This window comes from Pan troglodytes, chromosome 10 (assembly GCF_028858775.2).
Source record: "Pan troglodytes isolate AG18354 chromosome 10, NHGRI_mPanTro3-v2.0_pri, whole genome shotgun sequence".
In the NCBI taxonomy this organism is placed as follows: domain Eukaryota; kingdom Metazoa; phylum Chordata; class Mammalia; order Primates; family Hominidae; genus Pan; species Pan troglodytes.
In genome coordinates, this window is record NC_072408.2 from 19,300,854 (window position 1) to 19,314,758 (window position 13,905).

At 39.0% G+C, this 13,905-nt stretch overlaps 1 protein-coding gene across 5 annotated transcripts in view; it reads right to left on the minus strand.

The window, feature by feature from the left end:
• Window positions 1-13,905, minus strand: part of LRP6 (LDL receptor related protein 6) — a 150,027-nt gene that overhangs the window by 35,711 nt on the left and 100,411 nt on the right. For all 5 annotated transcript variants that reach the window (XR_673283.5, XM_024347693.3, XM_009424870.5 and 2 more), the window contains 5 exons: window positions 13,585-13,801; window positions 12,771-13,060; window positions 10,692-10,918; window positions 8,273-8,457; window positions 7,320-7,646 (listed from right to left, as the gene is read on the minus strand). Coding sequence is in view for 4 of the 5 variants with exons in the window: in XM_024347693.3 (XP_024203461.1) it covers window positions 7,320-7,646; window positions 8,273-8,457; window positions 10,692-10,918; window positions 12,771-13,060; window positions 13,585-13,801 (1,246 nt within the window). In the remaining variant the exon portion in view is untranslated. The remainder of the gene's footprint in view (window positions 1-7,319; window positions 7,647-8,272; window positions 8,458-10,691; window positions 10,919-12,770; window positions 13,061-13,584; window positions 13,802-13,905) is intronic.

Sequence of the window (13,905 nt, forward strand, 5' to 3'; positions counted from 1 at the left end):
CAGCCTTCTCATTTGATCTTAAGTCACTGAGCCTCTCTAGGCCAAAGTTTACTCAGTGGTAAAATAAAAGTCATAGTCATCTTGTCCCTCTCACTGAGTTGCTACAAGAATTTTACAACGTATATGAAAATACTTTAAAAACTGTAAGGCACTATATAAATGTAAATTTTTAATATGTTTTTAATAACTTAAAAATTATTTATAAAAAATTAATAGAGATGGGGTCTCGCCATGTTGCCCAGGCTGGTCTCGAACTCCTGGGCTCAAGCAATCCTCCCACCTTGGCCTCCCAAACTGCTGGGAATACAGGCAGAGCCACTGTGCCCACCCATAAATTTAAAATAATTATTTATTACCAGTAGTAGCAGTAATAAACTTGGTATTAACAGGCACTGAAACCTTAATGGATTGCAGATACTATTCTGTTGTGTATGTGAGGACGGCATGGAAAGAGAGCAGGTAAAAATTACAAAAATAATAATAGATGCTTTATGATATGGTTTGGCTGTGTCCCCACCCAAATCTCAACTTGAATTGTACTCCCACAATTCCCATGTGTTGTGGGAGGGACCCAGGGGCGGGTAATTGAATCATGGGGGCCGGTCTTTCCTGTGCTGTTCTCATAATAGTGAATAAGTCTCACGAGATCTGAAGGGGTTTCCACTTTTGCTTCTTTCTCATCTGTCTCTTGCCACCGCCAGGAAAGAAGTCCCTTTTGCCTCCCACTACAATTCTGAGGCCTCCCCAGCCATGTGGAACTGTAAATTAAACCTCTTTTTGTTCCCAGTTTCCAATATGTCTTTATCAACCGCATGAAAATGAACTAATGCAGTGGTGCGATCTCGGCTCACTGCAGCCTCCACCTCCCAGGTTCAAGCAATTCTCCTGCCTCAGCCTCCCAAGTAGCTGGGATTACAGGTGCCCACCACCATGCCCAGCTAATTTTTTTATTTTTAGTAGAGACAGGGTTTCACCATGCTGGTCAGGCTGGTCTCGAACTCCTGACCTCGTGATCCACCCACCTCAGCCTCCCAAAGTGCTGGGTTTGCAGATGTGAGCCACCATGCCTGGCCAAGAATGACTTCTGAGAGACTACCAACAACTTCAAAGTCTAATGCCATTTTTTAAATCTTCATTAAAATATCTGTATACATTTCATAATTATACTCTATTTTCTTAGTGCTTAGACATCACCTAAATACAGGAGAATTTTGTCCTTCTCAGGAATATAAAACATAAATAACCAAGCCACGACTCCTTGCTTTATTTCCTCCTATTCCCCATTCTTCACAGCTCCATTGTTTGTGGTCTCTCAGCTTATTTTACATTTACACTCAAATGAATACCGGCTTAAATCCCAAAGGAAATCAGTACTCACAAAGAAACTTGGTATCTACAAAACTGCAATTCTGCTTTAAGTTCTTCATTAGTTAAAAACCCACACTCAGCTTGGAAGATTTAGAAAGTTATCCCAATGATCCTACTACAAATCTCCATTTCTGGAGTCCATCATACTAATACATTGATTTAACAACTTTTAGCAATTTTTGTGGAGTCCATACTTCGAGTAGTAAAAACACATCACACAGAATAGCTAAAAAGTCTCCCACTATCATTTTTATTTTAAAAGAATTATATTTTGGCAGTACTACTTTCTTAGTAAAGCAAGAAAAAAATTTTTAAAGGTTCTAAATTGGCTGGGCACAGTGGCTCATGCCTGTAATACTAGCCCTTTGGGAGGCTGAGGCAGTAGGATCACTTGAGGCTGGGAGTTCAAGACCAGCCTGAACAACCCAGCAAGACCCCCTTCTGTTTAAAAGACCTTAGAAGAAAGATCCCAGAGTTTTAGTTCCCATATTTTCTTGCCTGGGAAGCAATTAATCAAATATATATTTGGCTCCTAGGATATTTTGCTGCGTACTCTCTTTTCCAAGCAAAATTTTAACCTTCAATAAGATTCCACAATTAGTTGTGGATCTTGTTCTAGAAATGCAGATTAAGAGAAAGGCATATGTGGCTCCAAATAAATACCTGCTCCAAAAAGTCTACTCAAATATATTAAAAATTACAAATTAACTGGTTGTTTCTAAAAGGCAGCTAATATTTTGACCTATTTTCAAGTCAGTAAGTGTTTAAAATGACAAAGAATATGCCATTTTAAAAGCCTAAATCCACCCTATCAAATTTATTAAACTCTAACCACCTCTCTCACATTTCCTTTAGAATGGTGCTTTAACAACGACCTCATCTGGTTGTCTTGAGTCTCGCATTCCCACAATGGAGACATCAGAGAAGCTGGAGGATGAGATGTACGTAGGAGGAAGCTTTTCAGTTCTCTTCTGAAGGCATATGTGTTCACTGGTAGCTTAGACAAAGGTGTTGCTCTTGTTTGAGAATAGAATAAACTAAAAGGCCAAGCCCATCATGTATGACTGTACCATTTGTGCTCTGTGCCAGGGGCATTGAGTAGGAACTGAAATCCAGTCCACACTTAGCCACACCATACACCTGTAGGGCTAAATCTGCTCAGAGGAAACATCTTTTTCCAATTTGCACAAAGATGCCACAGAGGCCACTTCAGTACTGAATAAAGGATTACACAATCTGGCTTCCCATTTCCTCTCTGATCTAATTTCTTTATTCACTTCATTCCAGCAACACTAGCTTCCTAGGTGTTCCTCTAACATGTCGGACATGTTCCCCCAAGACCTTTTGCATTTACTATCCCCTTTTGCTTGATAGGTCTTCTCCCAGATATCCGCATAGCTCATTTCCTCACTTCCTTCAGTTCTTGACATAAATGTCATTTTTTCAGTAAGAACTTCCCTAATCACCCCAGTTAACACTGCAGTACCTGCCACCATCACCCTTTCTTGCTCTTTATATTTCTTCATTATACTTATTGCCACCTAACCCCTGACATAATTTATTTAGTTTATTATCTATTCCACTGAATTTCATTCACTGCTATGTTTTCCAACGGCTGAAATAATGCGCAGCATGTAATAGGTGCTTGATAAATAAACACTCATTACAATAATATATAAAGAAACAAAGAAACAAGCAATAGAGCCTAGCGCAGTGGCATGTGCTTGTAGTTCCAGCAACTCGGGAGATTGAGGTGGGAGGACTGCTTGAGCCCAGGAGTTCAAGTCTAACCTGGGCAACACAGTAAGACCTGATCTCTTAAAAAGAGGGAAAAAAGCCAGAAAGAAGCACTGAGTGACAAGGAGAGCCTTGTAGCTATGATTTTGAAAGTAAGAAAATAAAATTTGAGACAAGGAAAGGAAAAGAAAAATTTATTTAGGACCTCCAATATATTACATATCATACTAAATGTTATTTAATCCACAAAATTATCTCTATTTTATAGGCGAGTGCACTGAGGATCTGAAAGGTTAGGCCAGGCGTAGTGGCTCATGCCTGTAATCCCAGCATTTTGGGAGGCCAAGGCTGGTGGATCACCTGAGGTCAGGAGTTCAAGACCAGCCTGGCCAACATGGTGAAATCCCGTCTCCACTAAAAACACAAAAATTAGCCAGGCACCGGATGCACGCCTGTAATCCCAGCTACTCAGGAGGCTGAGACAGGAGAATCACTTGAACCTGGGAGGCGGATGTTGCAGTGAGCCAAGATCACGCCACTTTACTCCAGCCTGGGTGACAGTGTAAGACTCTGTCTCAAACAAACAAACAAACAAAAAGTCTTTCAGCCAGAACTGCCATTTTCCAGTAATTTGCCAAAATGATGAACACAAAGGGAAAGAGGAGAGGTACCCGATACATGTTCTCTAGGCCTTTTAGAAAACATGGAGTTGTTCCTTTGGCCACCTATATGCAAATCTGTAAGAAAGGTGATATTGTAGACATCAAGGGAATGGGTACTGTTCAAAAGGAATGCCCCACAAGTGTTACCACTGCAAAACTGGAAGGGTCTACAATGTTACCCAGCATGCTGTTGGCATTGTTGTAAACAAACAAGTTAAGGGCAAGATTCTTGCCAACAGAATTAATGTGCATATTCAGCACGTTAAGCACGCTAAGAGCCGAGATAGCTTCCTAAAGGAAGCTATCAGAAAATGGAAAGTTATCAGAAAAAGAAGGAAAATGATCAGAAAAAGAAAGAAGCCAAAGAGAAAGGTACCTGGGTTCAACTGAAGCGCCAGCCTGCTCCACCCAGAGAAGCATATTTTGTGAGAACCAGTGGGAAGGAGCCTGAGCTGCTGGAACCTATTCCCTATGAATTTATGGCATAATAGGTGTTAAAAAAATAAAAGACTTCTGGACTGTTAAAAAAAAAAAAAAAAAGGTTAAATAATTTTCCCAAGGTCACAAAGCTGTTGGGTAAAACAGCGTATGTGTTTTTCCAAGCCTTGCCTTGTTTCTTCATTCATTTATTTAACAATAATTTCTTGAGTGTCTACCACAGACTAAGTGTTATTCTAAGGCACATAAGATAAGTCAATGAAGAAAACAGAAAAAAAATTGTTGCTTCACATGGAGTTTATATTCCAACAGACAGACAATAAGCAACAAATATAATAAGGAAGGAAGCGACATAAATAGTAGAGTGTATAAATTACATAATACATAAAGAGGTGAAAGTGCTATGGGAAAAAGAAAAGAAAAAGTACAGATAAGGGGCACTGGCATGCTGGATAGAATGGCAGCATAATTTGAATTTTAAATAGCATAGACCAGGTGTCACTATGAAGGAAACAATTAAGCAAAGACTTGGACATGAACGGTATCCACGCAAATATATGCAAGAACACTCCAAGCAGAGTAAACAAGCAGTTCAACAGTCATGAAGCGGGAGTACCCGGCCTAGCTGAAACCAGCAATGAGGCCAGTGTGGCTGTCATGAAGAAAGCAAGAGAGATAAGAGTAAAAGCTGAGGTTAGAGAAGAAAACTGAGTGGTGGGGAGTGAGAGTGAAGAAGGGGTTATGAAATGTGGGGTATAGGTCATGTAGGACCCAGTAGGCCATTATAAGAACTAGGTTTTTATTCTGTGTGAAATGAGAAGCCAAACTTCTCAAAAGAGATGTCTATATATGTCACTGTCGTTTCCTTTTTTCCATTCACGTTTTAATGTACTGCATTCTGCATTTCACCATTACTTCCCTGGAATTACTCTCTTCAGGGTTAATAACCACTTTACCCAAAAATCCAGTGTATGCTATTTTAGACCTCCCCTTACTCATTCAACAGAGTTCATTTTTGAAACAACCTAATCTCTGTCTTCGTGCCTCTATTCTCTCCCGCTTTTCCTCTTACCTCTCTGGTTGCTACTTCGCAGTGTTCTCTGTGAACTTCTCTTCCTCAACCAGAGTTGCATAGTTTACCAAGTGCCTTCTTTTCTCTCCATCAGAGTTAGCCCACTGATGGGGGTTATGGCCCACAAGTTAAATCTGGCCTGCTGCCTGTTTCTGTAATAAAGTTTTACTGGAATTCAGCCACTTCAATTTTTAAAATGTATTGCCTGAGGCTGCTCTCACACTACCATGGCGAGAGCTGGGCAGAGTTCAGCAGGTGTGACACAGCCTAAACACCCACAAAGCCTATGAGAGAAAGCTGCTGGCTCTTGAACTATACCTTCTCTTTAGGTAACCTCATTCATTTTAAATACATCCTGGTAATCCCAAAATCTGTATCTTCAACCTCATGTCTCTTCTCCGATGACAGTCCATCATCTATGACACATAATCTAGAGGTCATCCTTGCTTCCTCTTTCTGTCCCACACAGAACTCATTAACAACTTCTGCTTGCTCTAGCTTCAAAATACATCTCGAATCCATCAACCTCTCTTCAACACACACGCTGCTGCCACCACCATTGTCCAGGTCTACCTGCATTACCACACTGGTCTAACTGACTTCCCTGCTACTGGTTCTCCCCAGAAATCAGACCATGTATTATCTTTAATCTTCATAACAACCCTATACAGCAATTACTATTATTATTCCAATTTTACAAATGAGAAAAAATTAAGGCTTAAAGAATTTATTACTTGTGTAAAGCAAAAAAGCTAATGTGTGGCAGAGATTCCAAAGTATAACCTCTTAATCATTCCACTACATGCTTGTGTCCTTTCTCTTTCACAACTGAAGTTGGCATCAGAATAGACCAAATTTTTCCTATGGGAATTCTGACACATTCTCTCAAGCACAAAAGAAAGTCATGTCAATAGTTAATTACCTCTAATATCCTTAGCAGTTTGTTACTTTCCATCATATTGACCCAAACCCTACACCCCTCCCATAATCTACTCTTTCTGATCTAATCTACTTATTTCTTAATCGTATCTACCAATTTGTTCTTGTCTATCCACCAAGAAATGGGCCTTCATATATATTTAAGTTATAAGCCAGGTTTCCCCTAGCCAACAATGTTTTGTTACACACTTTGTTGTTAGTGTTATGTGTGTACTTGCCGGTATTTAAAAATCAGAAGATGAGGGAGTCACACACACACAAAAATCTAGATTCAGGACCAAATGAAAAGATCTGGTAACATCAGCTTCAGTTAAACTGCAACTGCCTACTATGTTCATTGCATGTTCTCTTTAGTTTCTCATCAACTGTTACTTTATACTGGGTTACATGTTCTCATACGCGTTTTCTGTATGGCCTGTTAAACATTTAAATTTTTTATGACTGTCCTACTCTATGCACTTCAAAGGACAAGTAAGTTGTGTTTTGCGATTCACTGTTTTACTGTTTGTAATGCTCTTCCCTTCCTTTACAATAAATATGATGCATGAAACTATGCAACTTTTACACTTAATATTTAATGTCCAAGGGTAAAAGACTTAATTTTTCCTTTTTTTTTTGAAGAAAGAATCTCTCTGTGTCACCCAGGCTGGAATGCAGTGGTGCCACCATAGCTCACTGCAGCCTCAATCTCCTGGGGCCAAGTGATCCTCCTACTTCACCCTCCTGAGTAGGTGGGACTACAAATGCACAACATTACTCTGGCTAATTTTTTTATTTTTTGTAGAGGCAAGGTCTCGCTATATTGCCTAGGCTGGTCTTGAACTCCTGAGCTGAAGCATTCCTCCCACCTCAGCTTCCCAAAGTGCTGGGTTACGGACATAAGACAATGCACCAGCATAAGACTTAATTTTTCTATAACATCAAATTGCTATCATCAAACAAGTAATAAGTAACAAACACTTGCATTCCCCTACCCTTTAACCAAACAAATGACCCCCTCTGGATTTCCACACTATTTAACTTTAGAAAAAACACACACTAAAGTACTTTGAAAATGCTGCTTTCTCTCATTCTAGCTTGCTTTGGAGGGAAATGCAGCTTACCACTACAAGTCCTGTTGTCAGCATTAAGAGAGTAGTGGGCAGGGCATCCACAAACAAAACCCCCAACTGGCACAGCCAAGCAGAGGTGGGAGCAGTGCCCATTGCTGGAAGCACATTCATTCCACCCTGACTGTCGAGATGAGTGAAAGACGAGGATGTCCATCACATAATCCAAATGGCCCTGAATGATGGTGCGGTTTTGGCCACTGGTTTTGTTGGCACGCTCAATGCTGCGTCGGCTCCAGTCCGTCCAGTAGATATAATCTTGGTACTGAGTTAAGCCAAAAGGATGAGGCAAGTCATCTGCTATAACTTCACGGTTGAGCCCTATTTTCAGAAAGGCAGTAGACAGGGGAGAAGCAGAGTGATGAAATATGTGAGAATACAAGTGTCTTGCTGGCAAAAAGAAAAAAAAAAAAGCCCTAACATATAAAACATTACATTGTAAGCAATTTAAAATAGAAAAATTCATTTAAAAGCAATTCTAAAACGAGACCAGTTCTCTGAAATCAATCTATCTTCTGACCCCATGCTTCAAACTTATATTCCTGCTACGAATCACTCAGTTTCCTAAAATTCTTGCAAATGGTCTACTTTAAATGTGGTTTTATTTTCTCTATATAAGGGTCTACAGTTCACTTTTTCTTCTTGAACTATAGAAGGAAAAGATGGAAATATATATATTTTACTGGTACAAAAGTCATTTCAGGAGTATCTAGGGAGTTATAAATTTCATTACAAGTCCAATAATAATGAAACTTTCACATAATAAAAAGATGAATCCAAGTACCTGGATCACTATTAATAACAAACAGGATACAATTCCAGAACAGAAGAAGAATGGACACATTCATATGAAGTTGTATTAAAAGTATCTAACCAATGATAAATAGCAGCCACTGATTTTTGCATGGAAAGAATATACTGTTTGAGTAAAAAGTAGTAAAGCTTACCAAGCATATTTGAAGATTCTATTAAGTTGGTGTCCAGGTCTGTCCAATAAAGCCTCCTTTTAGCATAATCAATAGTTAGGCCGTTTGCCCGCCCCACATTTGGAACTAAGGTAGTACGTTCACTTCCATCCATTGCAGCTCTGTCTATCTTGGGTTTTCCACCCCATTCAGTCCAATACATAAATCTAAATTCAAAATAATAAATATTTAACATTTCAATTTTTTATTATCTGGGGGAAAGAGTCATATTCATGCAAAGTAACTAAATAAATTTAAAGAAAACATATAGCAAATCAAGGAAATGGGTTAAACAAAATCATGGCTACAATGCTTTCAATTATTTTGGCACCCTAAACTAAATATTTTTTTCCATATCCCAAAAAGGAAGTGAGTCAGCTTTCCTTAGTCTTTCCAATAAATTTGTTCCATCCAAACCTAGGAATTGGAAATAAACCAACAGTTTATTGCAGTACTGGCATTTATAAAACTAATATTCAAGAAAACAGCAAAGGTTTAAAGCTCTGGTCTCAGAATCTGGTTCACTTCTGAGTAAAATATTTTATATACTTTTGAATATTAACTAATTTGAGTTTTTAATATGCTGAACTTACTTTTTGACTTGTGTAATCAACTCTTCCTCAAAATAAGTTGCAGAAGTATATGAAAGGTAATTATAAATACTAAGCCTTTAACTGAAGTCAAAAGCAAAGCTTGAAAATGTATTTGGTCATATGGTCCATGGGAGCATACTATATGGTAAGAACAACGAATCACCCCTTGATGTGTCCACTGGGCAATGAACACTACACTACGCTACAACAATCTCTGTGAAATTTTAGAATAATTACTTTGCTGTTATTTTCCATTTTTGAGTTTTGCACTTTAATCTTACAGTAATCCTACAGTATAGGCTTTTTATAGATGAAGAGCCCAAAACACTACAAGAAATGTGAACAACTTATCTAATGTCTTCAAGCCAGTTAGATGACAGAGCTAGAACTAGAACCTAATCCTTGGCCAAATGCCCTTTCAAGTAAACTAGTGAGGTGCTAGTTTTTGAGATTCTTGAATACTGGAACTAAAAAAGCACATCACATGCCAGCTCTCACGAAATACCTGAGGAAAGATATTCACTCATCAGCCTGTCAGCTGATAGCTGACTTGGTAGCAATGTATGAACATGCTTTTCTGAAAACTGAAGGTGTCCTGCCTTTATATGCATTTGCACTTGTCAGTTGACAGGCATGTGCACACCACAAGAGCCAAAGAGAAACAACTGTGAGAGAAATTTCATACTTGCCAGCAGCAACCAATTAGTCCCAACTATTAAATTTATCTGTCTGGCAGCTAATGTTTAGAGCAAAGATCACCACAATATGTCAGCGCTGACTAGATGAATTACTAGCTAATCATGGAATCAGTGTCATTTCAGGGAAATTATTTTAACTAGCAAATACAGTAAACATATTTATATGTTCACGCTGTTTACTTCTTTTTTTTTTTTCAAGACGGAGTCTTGCTCTGTTGCCCAGGGTGGAGTGCAGTGGCACGATCTCGGCTCACTGCAACCTCCACCTCCCAGATTCAAACAATTTTCCTGCTTTAGCCTCCAGAGTAGCTGGGACTACAGACACATGCCATCATGCCTGGCTAATTTTTTTTTATCTTTAGTAGTTACGGGGTTTCACCATGTTGGCCAGGCTGGTCTCGAACTCCTGACCTTGTGATCTGCCCACGCCTCGGCCTCCCAAAGTTGCTGGGATTACAAGCGTGAGCCACCATGCCCAGCCTCTTGACTTCTTTTATAAGTGGAATTTTTCTTCAGATTTCAGATTTCTTAGCTGCTGGCTTTAAAAAATTTGCTGACTCTTGTAAAAAGGAACACCCGCCCTTGAAAAACATCATGTTGTAAACGTTTATTCTATCTTGTAATAACAAAGCTACTGCCAGTTTATAATAATGATCAAACCAAACTATCCATTTTGAATTAATAAATACTCCAAAATAAAGCTTTTTAAATGTAGTTTTTTCTTAGCTCACAACATTGTTTCCGTGGGTTTACTTCAATAGGCTTGGAATCTAGTATAACTGGGAAGGAGTGCAAGCAACTACAGATGGATAATACCTCTTGGTATATATACTTAACATATCAATATACTCATCAGTAACATTTGATTATTAACCCATTCCCCTCTTTCTTCACCTAAAGTTAATTACGAAAAGAGTAAAATTAGCTAATAATTATTCATTCAAATCAGCAAAATATCAATTAATAGTGTTTTTAAAAGTTCATCTATCATTTAGTTCTCAGATTCCTAATACGTATTATTTAAAACATTAAGAATATCATCTGTAACTATGCCATGTTCCCCAAAATGTACACTGCAGTTGCAAAGAATGCACATGTAAAGCTGTTTACCCTTCGGCAGGGTCCAACGCGAGAGCTCTGGGACTATCTAGGTCTTTCCACACCAAAACTTGTCGGTGCTGCCCATCCAACTTTGACACCTCAATTCGATTCGTTCCTGTGTCTGCCCAGTACAAGTTCTTCCCAAGCCAGTCTACTGCCATGCCTTCTGGATAATCTAAGCCGAATTCTACCACATGTTCCAGTGCACTGCCATTCATAAAGGCTCTGCTGATGGTCTGCAAAAGAACATTAACAACTAAGTCATATGGCATAAGTCTAAACCCTATCCAGAAAGAAGGTTTGGTTTGGTTTTTGTCAGGGGCAAGAGGATCCAGAAGTGCCAAGAGGCATACTATTTCCTATTAAAATTCACATAACTTGCAAGCACAGAAAAATTTGATGTCAATCTCTAATAAATGCAACTTCAAGTTTTACTGCCAATTCAGGGGAGAAATTTTAAAACTCTAAAGAACCAAAAATTTATTCTACTAACAGCAGAATGACTTTACTTTTAAAATTTATCAGTAATCAAGTGGAAAAGCTGTGACCACAATGCTACAGATCTTAATTAGTGGTCAATTTTCTAAAGGTGCTTAACATTATGGCAAGTCATCATGCCTACCATATAAATGAATGTAACCATTATACTACCATTATAGCACTGAGTCCCATAACATTTTTAAAAATCATAATTCAAACTAATAATAGATACTACATCTTATCAAGTATTATCCTAAGTACGTTTTGTCCGTAGATTTTGTCACTTAATACAACAGTCTTGCAAGTATGGCATCACCCCTATTTTATGTTTTTGAGACAGAGTCTCACTCTGTCACCCAGGCTGGAGTGCAGTGGCATGATCTCAGCTCACTGCAACTTCTGCCTCCCAGGTTCAAGTGATTCTCGTGCCTCAGTTTCCTGAGTAGCTGGGATTACAGGTATGCGCCACCATGACCAGCTAATTTTTGTATTTTTAGTAGAGACGGGGTTTTGTCATGTTGGCCAGGCTGTTCTCAAACTCGTGACCTCAGGTGATCCATGTGCCTCAGCCTCCCAAAATGCTGGGATTTACAGGCCTGAGTCACCGCACCCAGCCACCCCCCACTTTCAAGATGAGGAAATTTAGAACATCACCCAATGCAAACCAAAATTTATTTCATTTATTCACTTAATAAATTTAACTGAACACCACTAGAATCCAACTCTGACTCCAACACCCCATGTTTTCGCATATTACAAAAAAGTTTACATGAGTTATCTGAAACAAGCCCAAAACAGTCTGGAAGAAGAAAAGATTCTTCTTCAGATTTATAGGTCGGGAGCTTCCTCTCTGGCTATCCTGGTATTCTTTTCAGTAACTATTCTAGGAGAAGAAAATAAAGAATAACTCATTGTTGGCCTTTTCCGCCTCAGTCAGGCCCTAAAATTTTGTTTAAAGTAAATCACGAATTTTTGTTTAAAGTAAATCAACAGCCATTTTATGTGAAGCACACATTTCCTTACTCAGCTAATTGCAGAAAATGTCATTCATCATTTTCAAATGGAAGAAAGTAGAGGAAGACTATGGCTTGCAGATTTAAAACACTCTGGCAAAGTATCTGTATTAAAAAGCATCTAATAAAATATTGAATGGGCCTTTCCCTTCACTTAAAAACTTAAGGGTTTTGGCCGGGCGCGGTGGCTCACGCCTGTAATCCCAGCACTTTGGGAGGATGAAGCGGGCGGATCACGAGGTCAAGAGTTCGAGCGGCCTGGCCAACGTGGTGAAACCCCGTCACTACTAAAAATACAAAAATTAGCTGGGCGTCGTGGCACGCACCTGTAGTCCTAGCTGCTCAGGAGGCTGAAGCAGGAGAACCGCTTGAACCTGGGAGGCAGGGGTTGCAGTGAGCCGAGATTGCACCACTGCACTCCAGCCTGGGTGACAGAGCAAGACACCATTAAAAAAAAAAAAAAAAAAAAAACTTGGTTTTTGTTGAACTCTGCCTGTCAAGCAATGAGGGAGGTGGGTCACAGCATGAAGATTCAGAAATTCTAGAAGTTCTCCCTTTTAGTCCCTAGCTTTAATATTCCAATTCTTTTGCTAACCTTGAGTGATATATCAGTCCAATAAATTCGGTTGTCTGTCACATCAAAATCCAAAGCAGAAGCTTCTTTGACACCAGTGAGTGGAATAGCCACATTATTATTGTTTGTTTCCAAAGAAATTCGTCTGATATCTGCTCTCCGTGAAAACAAAAGGAAAGCCTCTGGGACAATGCAGGTCTTCATGTCACTGATGAGTTCAAAGCCAATAGGGCAAGCACAGCGAAGGCCCTGAGGTCTATAGAGGCAGAGATGGCTACATCCCCCGTTTTCCTCAGCACAGGGGTTGGAACCTAAAAGATTAATTATAAAAGGGGCACAGAAGGACACACACATTGACACATTCAACATATTTTCACTTTTAAATTACTTAAGCGTTTGGTTCACAAATGCCTATGATTATATCTTGCTCCCAATCTCAAGTTTCAATTCTAATATCACAAACAAGTAATATGCAGATTAATAGGGAGTAAAAGCATGGTGAAGTATTTTCCTTTAATACCACAGTAAGCTTTAAAGTAAGGTATATTATTCATACTATCAGACTGAATTCTTTTGATGAAGGTGTGCCTGTGCATGTGTATTCAGCCCTTCAATTCAAACTGGGTAGCTAGAGAAGTCAGTCAACGTTTAAAAGGTCCCTTCTCGGTAAATAAATAAATAAATAAATAAAAATAAATAAAAATTAAAAAAAAAAGGGGGGGCGGCAAAGAAGGTTTCAAAATTGCCTCAAAACATCAATAATTTACACTGCTGACTATCTCCATCTTTTTTCATTCCTGGTTTCCATTTCTAAGAAAGCTTTGGAGTTACTCACCAATCACTCGATGAACATTTGTGGCCTTTAGGCCCATGAGGTCAGGCAGCTGATCTATGATCACTTCCCTCTCTGCACTTCGTTTGTGAACTCTTTCAATGCTACGCCTCTGCCAGTCAGTCCAGTAAACATAATCACCCAACAAAGTAAATCCAAATATGTGAGGAATTTTGTCTTCCACTAGTACTCGTCTCCCAGTGCCATCAGTATTCATAACCTTCAGGTTTAAATTCAAAAGAGAAGGGGATGAACTATGTATTTATTCTTCAGCTAAAAATAACAAATCCAACTGCCTGTTGTATAAAAATCCAAGAGTCATCT